This window comes from Pristiophorus japonicus, chromosome 24, assembly GCF_044704955.1.
Source record: "Pristiophorus japonicus isolate sPriJap1 chromosome 24, sPriJap1.hap1, whole genome shotgun sequence".
Classification (NCBI taxonomy): domain Eukaryota; kingdom Metazoa; phylum Chordata; class Chondrichthyes; family Pristiophoridae; genus Pristiophorus; species Pristiophorus japonicus.
The window spans coordinates 4,234,469-4,247,091 of NC_092000.1; the positions used below are offsets into that span (position 1 = coordinate 4,234,469).

The 12,623-nt window shown below is 46.4% G+C and overlaps 1 protein-coding gene across 1 annotated transcript in view; it reads left to right on the top strand.

The window, feature by feature from the left end:
• The window catches only part of LOC139238010 (voltage-dependent P/Q-type calcium channel subunit alpha-1A-like), a 587,825-nt gene that overhangs the window by 354,903 nt on the left and 220,299 nt on the right, over nt 1-12,623 (top strand). The window contains 4 exon segments of the mRNA XM_070867408.1: nt 987-1,099; nt 2,214-2,345; nt 9,473-9,545; nt 10,378-10,495. Of these exon segments, the coding sequence (XP_070723509.1) occupies nt 987-1,099; nt 2,214-2,345; nt 9,473-9,545; nt 10,378-10,495 (436 nt within the window).

Consider the following 12,623-nt stretch of genomic DNA (forward strand, 5'->3'; position numbering starts at 1 on the left):
GTTCCTCGAGCTTAAGGCCAGCTTCATTGGAACAGTGTCGAAGACCGAGGACCGAGAAGTCGGAGTGGGAGTGGAACAGAGAATTAAAATGACAGGCGACCGGAAGCTCGGGGTCACGCTTCTGAACTGAACGGAGGTGTTAACACCCGCAATGTTGTCACCCAGACACTGACTGAGCTGCTGTGTTCTCCCAACATTCTGGGGCCAAAATTGCCCCATTTAGGGCCTCTGGCCGCTGGAAAGCAACGACCAGGACTCGTTGTGGAATGGCTGCCAATTTTTCGTGGAATGGCCGTTGTTCACGCAATTGCCCTCAAACGTTTTTCCGGTGGTGGCCCTATCTGCCCCGCTCCCCCCCGCCACTTCTGCCCCATTGCCTCCGAAGCCTCCTTAGTGCCTATTCAGAGCGCACACGTCCTGGAAGCTAAATTCAGCTGAGAAAGTCTTCCGACTGGTGCCCTGAACAGCTTTTTCAATCTGTGCGCTGTGTTTGAAATGGTGGTGCGACCTCCGTTAAAAGGGGAGGGCGCACTGCCGCAGCTGCCATCTTATTTTTTTTGTATCGTCGGCCTGACAAATATGCCCCCCCGGGGTTCAGCCGGGCCGCCACACAGGCAACCTGGCACCCCCTCTTGGGTGCCAGGCCGCTGGCCCAGCCGAACCCCTCCCTGGTGGCCCAGTGGAACTAACTAAAATAAATGCAGAGTTCGCCGCGGCGCGCGCCTTTAACTCCGTCCTGCCCCCACTTCCGGCCCACTTATGGACCGACTTCTGCCCCGCTCAAAAAAAAACAACAAAGAGCTGAATTTCGCAAGGTAGCCCCCCGCATCCATCGCGGCAGCCAAAGACAGTAGGTGCACCCCGTTTCCGGCGGAGGTAAATTTCAGCCCCCCCCCCCCGCCCCCGTGTTTTGATTTTCGATTTCCAGTGTTCCTAGATTTTTTTCTCTCTATTGATGGGTGGCTCTCTCCTCTGTCTCGTTGCAGGTTATTATAGGCAGTATTTTTGAAGTGTTCTGGGCTGCTGTTAAGCCAGGTACCTCTTTTGGCATCAGTGTTTTACGGGCACTCAGGTTGCTGCGAATATTCAAAGTTACAAAGTAAGTTTGCACAGTTCTCCATCCTGTCTCAATCCACACTTGGTTGATGATATTGAAGTTCTCATATTCCAGATTGTGCTGAGATTGTTGGGTTACACTAATTCACTAATTCACTGCTTGCTTTGGCTAGAGTTCAACTTTTTGCAGATAGGCTAGAGCGTAAATTGATTGATTGAATTCAAATGAACTATTCAGTGAGTTTGAGACTGTGCTTCTATCTGGGACCAGGGTTGAGATCCTTCTCACCCTAATGGGAAGGTAATCTCTCTCTGTGGTCTCTGCGGGTCCTACATGACCTGAGTGTGTCAAGTCTCAATTCAGTTCTTACAGTTATGGACCCGAAGCACAAAACTGCCCCTAATTTGCAATCTCCGAGGCCTTAGTCGCCCTTGAGAAGGTGGTGGTGAGCCGCCTTCTTGAACCGCTGCAGTCCCGTGTGGTGAAGGTGCTCCCACAGTGCTGTTAGGGAGGGAGTTCAGGATTGTGACCCAGCGACGATGAAGGAACGGCCGATATATTTCCAAGTCGGGATGGTGTGTGACTGGGAGGGGAACGTGGAGGTGGTGGTGTTCCCATCCGCCTGCTGCCCTTGTCCTTCTAGGGGGTAGAGGTCGCGGGTTTGAGAGGCGCTGTCATGAATAAATCCTTGGGTAATCATGATATCAGAACATTCTACTTTCTGTCACCTATAATCTCCCACAACATTTAAAAATTAAAAAAAATGAACTTGATTTTTTATGAAATACTTGTAAAGTGTGCTACAGAGGATAATCGGCTGAATACAATATTTAGCGGTCAGTCTTTGCATAATGGGGTATTGGGTTGAGAGTCTGAGACTGCTTGTTGGACAAATACTACATCCAGTCCTAATTTAATGATCGTTATTAAGTTTAGTTTGGACAGACTGATGTATTTTTTAAATGGTACCCTCCTTTTAGGAGAGTACTTGTAGTTGTTCTGGTGGGATTGGGCTTTCAGTCTGTACAAATACTTAGTGAACACCTATACAATGTTCACACTGTACCATTGCAGCAGGTACAGCATTTAGTGCTGTGTCGAATTCTGGCTTCCTCTAACACTGCACAACTGATAGAGATTTCTTTTTCTTCCCCAGGTACTGGGCTTCTCTTCGAAACTTGGTCGTCTCCTTGCTGAGCTCTATGAAGTCTATTATTAGCTTATTGTTCCTATTGTTCCTGTTTATCGTTGTATTTGCTCTTTTAGGAATGCAACTATTTGGTGGCCAGTAAGTACCAGGTTCCTGGATATTTTGCTGTGTATGAATATTGTCTGTGATAGCATTCTTCAATCAAATCAAATGGTGAATAGAAAGAAAGACTTGCATTTATATAGCGCCTTTCATGACCACCGGACGCCCCAAAGCGCTTTACAGCCAATGAAGTACTTTTGGAATGTGGTCACTGTTGTAATGTGGGAAATGCGGCAGCCAATTTGCGCACAGCAAGCTCCCACAAACAACGATATGATAATGACCAGATAATCTGTTTTTGTTATGTTGATTGAGAAATAAATATTGGACAGGACACCGGGGATAACTCCCCGACTCTTCTTTGAACTAGTGCCATGGGATCTTTTGTGTGCACCTGAGAGAGCAGACGGGGCCTCGGTTTAATGTCTCATCCGAAAGACACCACCTCTGACAGTGCAGCGCTCCCTCAGTACTGCCCCTCCGTCAGTGCGGCACTCCCTCAGTACTGCCCCTCCGACAGTGCAGCGCTCCCTCAGTACTGCCCCTCCGACAGTGCGGCACTCCCTCAGTACTGCCCCTCCGACAGTGCAGCACTCCCTCACTACTGCCCCTCCAACAGTGCAGCTCTCCCTCACTACTGTCCTTCCGACAGTGCAGCTCTCCTTCAGTACTGCCCCTCCGACAGTGCAGCGCTCCCTCAGTACTGCCCCTCCGACAGTGCAGCACTGCCTCAGTACTGCCCCTCTGACAGTGCAGCGCTCCCTCAGTACTGCCCCTCTGACAGTGCAGCACTCCCCCAGTACTGCCCCTCCGACAGTGCAGCGCTCCCTCACTACTGTCCCTCCAACAGTGCAGCTCTCCTTCAGTACAGCCTCTCCGACAATGCAGCGCTCCCTCAGTACTGCCCCTCCGACAGTGCAGCACTTCCCCAGTACTACCCCTCTACAGTGCAGCACTCCCCCAGTACTACCCCTCTACAGTGCAGCACTCCCCCAGTACTACCCCTCCGACAGTGCAGCACTCCCCCAGTACTACCCCTCTACAGTGCAGCACTCCCCCAGTACTACCCCTCTACAGTGCAGCACTCCCCCAGTACTACCCCTCTGACAGTGCAGCAAGTGCTCAAGTGCCTGGAGTGAGCCTTGAAGCCCCCACCTACTGACTCAGAGGTGAGTGGACTACCCACTGAGCCACAACTGACACTGACTATTATATAATGATATAATGGAAAGGGTTTGATGATTAGCAATAATGGTACATGTTGTGATGGGGTCATAGCGAGGGATCGATTTCAAACAGTATCGATTGTATTGGGAGATTTTGCTAAGTACTGCACTATGATTGATCATTGCATGTGGCTTTGCTAAATACTGTGTTACGCTTGATCGTGGTGTGTGACTAGGTGATGATTGATCATAGGGGAGACTTTGTCATAAAGGCTGAGAATAAGTGTCGTAGGTTTGACAAGAAGGAACAAGCCTTGTGGTAGACGGTGTCTAGCTTGTGTTGCAGTCTCTATTATCCTTATAAACAGTGCTATAAAATGCATCACTATCGAGGTATGGTTACACACCTCAATCTTTCTTTACCTTTTGTCAGTTTTTCTCCCCTGCTCTCCTCCTGATAGCCCTGACTCCTCACAAGGATAAAGCGTTTCTGACTGTAACAGTAACATTGCACATATTTTGGCAGTAATATGGAACAGTTTCAAAAATCAAATGTTTTAGCAAAACCTGAATAAAAAATACGATTTTCAAAAAAAAATTGGAACACTCATAGGGGAAACAAAAACTAGAGGACATAGTCTCAGAATAAGGGGCCGCCCATTTAAAACTGAGATGAGGAGGAATTTCTTCTCTCAGAGGGTCGTGAATCTGTGGAATTCTCTGCCCCAGAGAACTGTGGAGGCTGGGTCATTGAATATATTTAAGGTGGAGATAGACAGATCTTTGAGCGATAAGGGAGTGAAGGGTTATGGGGAGCGGGCGGGGAAGTGGAGCTGAGTCCATGATCAGATCAGCCATGATCTTATTGAATGGTGGAGCAGGCTCGAGGGGCCGAATGGCCGACTCCTGCTCCTATTTCTTATGTTCATAGGTATGTGCTCCAACTCTTGGTTTATATAGGAGTGTAACAAAGTTGGGACATATCATAAGTCTGCTATTTTCAACAAGTGCAGGGATAGGGAGGATTTTAAAATAACAAGTGACTAGGTGCCCTGATAACTTTTATGACAAATTTAGTCACACAGAGCAAGTCTATTCTTGGGCTGTGCAGATCTCAGCAGGGGCAGCAAGTGGGATGACACGTTTGGTCTCCATGCCCCAGATCCTCGTGAAGGAAAAAAAATCAATCTTTATTCAGTGACCTCACCTGGAAGGTGTGTATGCAGGAAGGACAGGGTCAGGTAGGAATATAAGAACATAAGAATTAGGAGTAGGAGTAGGCCATACGGCCCCTCGAGCCTGCTCCGCCATTTAATGCGACTGATGAGAATTTCGACCTCAACACCACTTTCCCGCCCGATCCCCATATACTTTGATTTACCTCGAGTCCAAAAATCTATCGATCTCCGCCTTGAATATAACAACAACAACTTGTATTTATATAGCGCCTTTAACGTAATGCATTGTCCTAAGGCACTTTACAGGAGTATTATGCGATAAGAATTTGACACCAAGCCGCATAAATAGATATTAGCGCAGGTGACCAAAAGCTTGGTCAAAGAGGTAGGTTTTAAGGAGCATCTTGAAAGAGGAAAGAGAGATAGAGAGGCGGGGAGGTTTAGGGAGGGAGTGCCAGAGCCCAGGCAACAGAAGGCACGGCCACCAATGGTGGAGCGATTATAATCAGGGATGCTCAGGAGGGCAGAATTAGAGGAGTGCAGACATCTCGGGGGGTTGTGGGGCTGGAGGAGATTACAGAGTTAGGGAGGGGCGAGGCCACAGAGTGATTTGAAAATGAGGATGAGAATTTTGAAATCGAGGCATTGTTTAACTGGAAACCAATGTAGGTCAGCGAGCACAGGGGGTGATGGGTGAACGGGACTTGGTGTGAGTTAGGACACGGGGCAGCGAGCACAGGGGGTGATGGGTGAACGGGACTTGGTGTGAGTTAGGACACAGGGCAGCCGAGTTTTGGATCACCTCTAGTTTATGTAGGGTAGAATATGGGAGGCCAGCCAGGTGTGCATTGGAATAGTCAAGTCTAGAGGTAACAAAGACACGGATGAGGGCTTCAGCAGCGGATGAGCTGAGGCAGGGGCGGAGACGGGCGATGTTACGGAGGTGGAAATAGGTGGTTTTAGTTATGCTGCGGATATATGGTCAGAAGCTCATTTCACGGTCAAGTATGACACCAAGGTTTTGAACAGTGTGGTTCAGCCTCAGACTGAAGTTGGGGAGCGGGATGGAGTCAGTGGCTAGGGAACGGAGTTTGTGGCGGGGACCGAAAACAATGACTTTGGTCTTCCCAATATTCAATTGGAGAAAATTTCTGCTCATCCAGAACTGGATGTCGGACAAGCAGTCTGACAATTTAGAGACCATGGAGGGGTTGAGAGAAGTGGTGGTGAGGTAGAGCTGGGTGTCATCAGTACATGTGGAAACTGACTGCGTGTTGTCGGATGATGTCGCCAAGGGGCAACACGTAGATGAGAAATAGGAGGGGGCCAAGGATAGATCCTTGGATAACACCAGAGGTAACGATGCGGGAGTGGGAAGAGAAACCGTTGCAGGTGATTCTCTGACTACAATTAGAGAGATAAGAATGGAACCAGGCGAGTGCAGTCCCACCCAACTGGACGGTGGTGGAGAGGTGTTGGAGGAGGGTAGAGTGGTCAACCTATCCGTGTCAAAGGCTGCAAACAGGTCAAGAAGGACAAGGGATAGTTTGCCTTTGTCACAGTCACAAAGGATGTCATTTGTGACTTTGATGAGGGACGTTTCGATACTGTGGCAGGCATGGAAACCAGATTGGAGGGATTCATACATGGAATTGCAGGAAAGATGGGCACGGATTTTGGAGGCGACATCACATGCAAGGACTTTGGAGAATAAAGGGAGGTTGGAGATGGGGTGATAGTTTGCAAGGACGGAGGGATGGAGGGTTAGTTTTTTGAGGAGAGGGGTGATGACGGCAGATTTGAGGGAGAGTGGGACAGTACCTGAGGAGAGCGAACCATTAACAATGTCAGCTAACATGGGAGCCAGAAAAGGAAGTTGAGTGGTCAGCAGTTTGGTGGGAATAGGGTCAAGGGAGCAGGAAGTAGGTCTCATGGACAGGATGAGCTTGGGAACTATTCAACGATTCAGCCTCCACAGCCCTTTGAGGTGGAGAATTCCAAAGATTCACAACCCTCTGAATGAAGAAATTCCTCCTCATCTCAGTCACAAATGGCCGACCCCTTATCCTGAGACTGTGCCCCCTGGTTCTAGACTCCCCAGTCAGGGGGAAACAACCTCTCAGCCTCTACCCTGTCAGTCCCCCTCAGAACCTTATGTGTTTCAATGAGATCATGTCTCCTTCTTCTAAACTCCAGACAGTATAGGTCCAATCTATTCTGCTTTGTGCTGCCCCACTGTTGAATAGTCTTTCACCATTTAGGCTCAAGTATAAAGAATGGGTTAAGTTCAAGGATTAAGTTACGAGGAGAGATTACACAAATTAGGGTTGTATTCCCTAGAATTTAGAAGGTTAAGCGGTGATCTGAGCGAGGTTTTCAAGATATTAAGGGGATCTGATAGGGTAGATAGAGAGAAACTAGATTCTAGAACAAGGGACATAGTCTAAAAATTAGAGCCAGACCTTTCAGGAGTAAAATTAGGAAACACTTCCACACACAAAGGGTGATAGAAGTTTGGAACTCTCTTCCGCAAACGGCAATTGATGCTAGATCAATTGTTCATTTTAAATCTCGGATTGATAGCTTTCTGTTAATCAAAGGTATTGAGGGGTATGGCGCAAAGGTGGGTATATGGAGTTAGGTCGCAGATCACATAGAAACATAGAAACATAGAAAATAGGTGCAGGAGTAGGCCATTCAGCCCTTCGAGCCTGCACCACCATTCAATATGATCATGGCTGATCATTCACCTCAGTACCCCTTTCCTGCTTTCTCTCCGTACCCCTTGATCCCTTTAGCAGTAAGAGCCATATCTAACTCCCTCTTGAACATATCCAATGAACTGGCATCAACAACTCTCTGCGGTAGGGAATTCCACAGGTTAACAACTCTCTGAGTGAAGAAGTTTCTCCTCATCTCAGTCCTAAATGGCTTACCCCTTATCCTAAGACTGTGTCCCCTGGTTGTGGATTTCCCCAACATCGGGAACACTCTTCCCGCATCTAACCTGTCCGGTCCCATCAGAATTTTATATGTTTCTATGAGATCCCCTCTCATCCTTCTAAACTCCAGTGAGTACAAGCCCAGTCGATCCAGTCTCTCCTCATATGTCAGTCCTGCCATCCCGGGAATCAGTCTGGTGAACCTTCGCTGCACTCCCTCAATAGCAAGAACATCCTTCCTTGATTAGGAGACCAAAACTGAACACAATATTCCAGGTGAGGCCTCACCAAGGCCCTGTACAACTGCAGTAAGACCTCCCTGCTCCTATACTCAAATCCGCTCGCTATGAAGGCCAACATACCATTTGGTTTCTTCACCGCCTGCTGTACCTGCATGCCAACTTTCAATGACTGATGTACCTTGACACTCAGGTCTCGTTGCACCCCCTCTTTTCCTAATCTGCCACCATTCAGATAATATTCTGCCTTCGTTTTTCTGCCCCCCAAAGTGGATAACCTCACATTTATCCACATTATACTGCATCTGCCATGCATTTGCCCACTCACCTAACCTGTCTAAGTCACCCTGCAGCCTCTTAGTGTCCTCCTCACAGCTCACACCGCCACCCAGTTTAGTGTCATCTACAAACTTGGAGATATTACACTCAATTCCTTCATCCAAATCATTAATGTATATTGTAAATAGCTGGGGTCCCAGCACTGAGCCCTGCGGCACCCCACTAGTATCTGCCTACCATTCTGAAAAGGACCCGTTTATCGCGACTCTCTGCTTCCTGTCTGCCAACCAGTTTTCTATCCACGTCAGTACATTACCCCCAATACCATGTGCTTTAATTTTGCACACCAATCTCTTGTGAAAAACTTTGTCAAAAGCCTTTTGAAAGTCCAAATACACCACATCCACTGGTTCTCCCTTGTCCACTCTACTAGTTACATCCTCAAAAAATTCCAGAAGATTTGTCAAGCATGATTTCCCTTTCATAAATCCATGCTGAATTGGACCGATCCTGTCACTGCTTTCCAAATGCGCTGTTATTTCATCTTTAATAATTGATTCCAACATTTTCCCCATTACTAATGTCAGGCTAACCGGTCTATAATTATCCGTTTTCTCTCTCCCTCCTTTTTTAAAAAGTGGTGTTACATTAGCTACCCTCCAGTCCATAGGAACTGATCCAGAGTCGATAGTCTGTTGGAAAATGATCACCAATGCAACCACTATTTCTAGGGCCACTTCCTTAAGTACTCTGGGATGCAGACTATCAGGCCCCGGGGATTTATCGGCCTTCAATCCCATCAATTTCCTTAACACAATTTCCCGCCTAATAAGGATATCCTTCAGTTCCTCCTTCTCACTAGCCCCTCGGTCCCCTAGTACTTCTGGAAGGTTATTTGTGTCTTCCTTCATGAAGACAGAACCAAAGTATTTGTTCAACTGGCCTGCCACTTCTTTGTTCCCCATTATAAATTCACCTGAATCTGACTGCAAGGGACCTACGTTTGTCTTCACTAATCTTTTTCTCTTCACATATCTATAGAAGCTTTTGCAGTCAGTTTTTATGTTCCCGGCAAGCTTCCTCTCATACTCTGTTTTCCCCCTCCTAATTAAACCCATTAAACTCATTGAATGGTGGAACATTCAAGGGGCTGAATGGTCCCCTCCTGTATCCTATGTTCCTTATTGGCCACTTGGGTAAGGTACTGAAGGGCTGTTAATGTCAAGCAACTGGCACGAAGGCTCAGTGCCTTCAGGAAAGTAGGGGGAAGAATTGGAAAGAAAACATAATTTGAGTTCAAATGAACTAAAAAGAAAAACCTAGTTTTGATTCCAAGTTCCCTCTTTTTAAATGTTACAGATTTAATTTTGAGACTGGCACACCCTCCACCAACTTTGACACTTTCCCTGCAGCAATAATGACTGTATTTCAGGTAAGACATGATGGTACAATACTGACTGCACTCAATCAGCTAGAAATAAGTGAATTGTACAGGGCAGTGAAAATCCCACCAACTCTCATTAATCTTGGGTAAATATCTATGTAGATTTAGAGTTTTGAAAATTAATAAATAATAATGTGCAGTATTTCTATAAAGCCTTTTATGCCATGATGTCTCGAAACACTTCGCACAATGAATTACTGTTGTGTGGGCAATTAAAGTGGCCTGGTGTTCAGCCTAAATTGTGTAGATTTTGCATTTCAGGCCTGTCGCTTACAAAGGTGCATCTATTACGAAAAGGAGAACTCTATTATTGTTCAGCTTCATATGTCCAGAATGCTACAAGAATTTGATGGCTGGCGTGTGTAATGTATTATCACATGGTTTGTCACATGGTTTAATATGAGCATGCTCAGTTATCTCTGGCCTAATAAAGCAGGCACAAGGACTAGCAACTCATCGTGTCTCTGTCCTTCTATGATCCCTAAAAATGGCTCTGGCATCCCATCCTTATCGCCAAAATGTAATACATGTGGGTGGAACAAATGAAGAACAGAGACACGATAAGTTGCTAGTCCATGTGCCTGCTTTACTAGGCCAGAGCAACTGAGCATGCTCTCATACTAATCCATGTGACAAACTATGTCATAATACTTTACAGTGTGCAGTTGGGAGTTTGAAAGAGGCCCCGGGTATGCTGCTCTCACCAGTCTGGGGTCTACAAACTGAGACCGCCAAGACTTTACTTTCTTGCTAACACAAGGGGCTACGGGAAACAGAAATGAATACCAAGTCGGTGATTGTCACATTTAATTCCTTCTAGATTCTGACTGGCGAAGATTGGAATGTTGTGATGTATGATGGGATAGAATCCCAGGGTGGTGTTAACAGAGGGATGATCTCCTCGGTCTATTTCATTGTTCTGACTCTTTTTGGAAACTGTATCCTTGTCATTTCAAGCATGAACTTGGAAATATCCATGTAATTTTCTGGCGAAGCCCCACCAGGAACATGGACACAGCTTGATAGGTAGAGCACGTTATAATGACTTCAGTGGCTCACTCAAATGTACTCCACATTCCCAGTATGAATTCTCTTATTTTCCCTCCAGCCCCCTTGTTCTGAAGTTCCTTAACTAGAGGGATGAGTTGCTCCCTATCTATCTTATTGTTATGTTAAATACCTCAATCAGACCACTCCTTACCACTCTCAGCTCTCCATCCCAGGTGCCATTGTAATGAATTATTGTTGAACTTTCCTTCGGGCCAGTAACATCAAGGTATTCAAAATTTGTGCTTCATAACTGATCCTTTAAGAGACCAAAAGGTATGTTACCCAATACCCAGCACCCCACCCCCTTACAAAGTTTATTCTGTGTGAACATAAGAACATAAGAACATAAGAATTAGGAACAGGAGTAGGCCATCTAGCCCCTCGAGCCTGCTCCGCCATTCAACAAGATCATGGCTGATCTGGCCGTGGACTCAGCTCCACTTACCCGCCCGCTCCCCGTAACCCTTAATTCCCTTATTGGTTAAAAATCTATCTATCTGTGACTTGAATACATTCAATGAGCTAGCCTCAACTGCTTCCTTGGGCAGAGAATTCCACAGATTCACAACCCTCTGGGAGAAGAAATTCCTTCTCAACTCGGTTTGAAATTGGCTCCCCCGTATTTTGAGGCTGTGCCCCCTAGTTCTAGTCTCCCCGACCAGTGGAAACAACCTCTCTGCCTCCAACTTGTCTATCCCTTTCATTATTTTAAATGTTTCGATAAGATCGCCCCTCATCCTTCTGAACTCCCAACGAGTAAAGACCCAGTCTACTCAATCTATCATCATCAACAGAGGTTGGACCAACAGAATTTTTTTGCTTCATTTTACCTTGAAAACAAACAGTCTGAGCTGCCCTCTTTGTAACGTTATATTCTCCTGTTTCTCCGATGGGTTGTCCTATGTTATTTAGCATCCATGGTCAAGAGGGTAGTGCTGATTCTTGTCCTGAGGTTTGCACCTAAGGCATTCTGAAATCAGCGGCTAGAAGGGGTCTGAATGGCCCAGAATATAGCCCTCCCCCCCCATCTATGGAAACATGCCTGGCCTCTGCTTGGCCTCTCTCCACAGGGAGATAGGTCCACAATGGTGCAAGGTGATGGTATGAAACAACTGCAGCACTATTAAGTGAATTTTTCAAATTTTAACAGGGGTATATTTTGGTTTCGAGTTTCCATTCTTTTTTATTTTGTTTAAACACCCTTTCTTTCACGTGCCTAGCCTGATGCCTTGCAGCCAAGAAAGCAGGTGCATTGCCTTTTGTCGGTGTCCTCGTAGACTGCTTCTAGGAGGTCCGGGGCCCACGTAGATTTGGATTTCTCTTCACCACTAGGATTTTCTGCAGTTCATACTCAGTGCCTCTCAATTGTCCTGGGCTCAGAATGGAAACCACTCTGTGGTACTGAAATTAACACACAGGCTCACACCACCCTAACCGCCAGAACGATGGACTTCGAGTCGAGCCATCATTTTATTATTTGCAGCAATTTCTGTGGTAAGTGTGGGTTCTTTACAGATTTTTAAGAAGGATTTGATAAGTTCTGCAGGAGGAGGACATTGAAGCATCTTGTGGAAGGGGACAAATCGAGTTTGCCTGGTGATGCATCATGGTCTCCTGAAACCCACTTGGTGTAAGGAGTCAGGGGAGTGTTTCCCAGAACCTTTCAGGAGGAGGCACCGCACAAAATGTTATTATTTAATTAATAGGGTGAGCATTAAAGGGCCTGACCATCTTCCCCTTCCGTTCATATGTTCCTTACGGTGTTCAAAATTAATCAACAGCAACTTGCATTTATATAGCGCCTTTAACGTAGTAAAACGTCCCAAGGTGCTTCACAGGAGGGTTAGAAAACAAAATGTGACATCGAGCCACATAAGGAGATATTAGGGCAGGTGACCAAAAGATTGGTCAAAGAGGCAGGTTTTAAGAAGCGTCTTAAAGGAGGATAGAAAGGCGGAGAGATTTAGGGAGGGAATTGCAAAGCTTAAGGGCCTAGCAGCTGAAGGCCACAGCCGC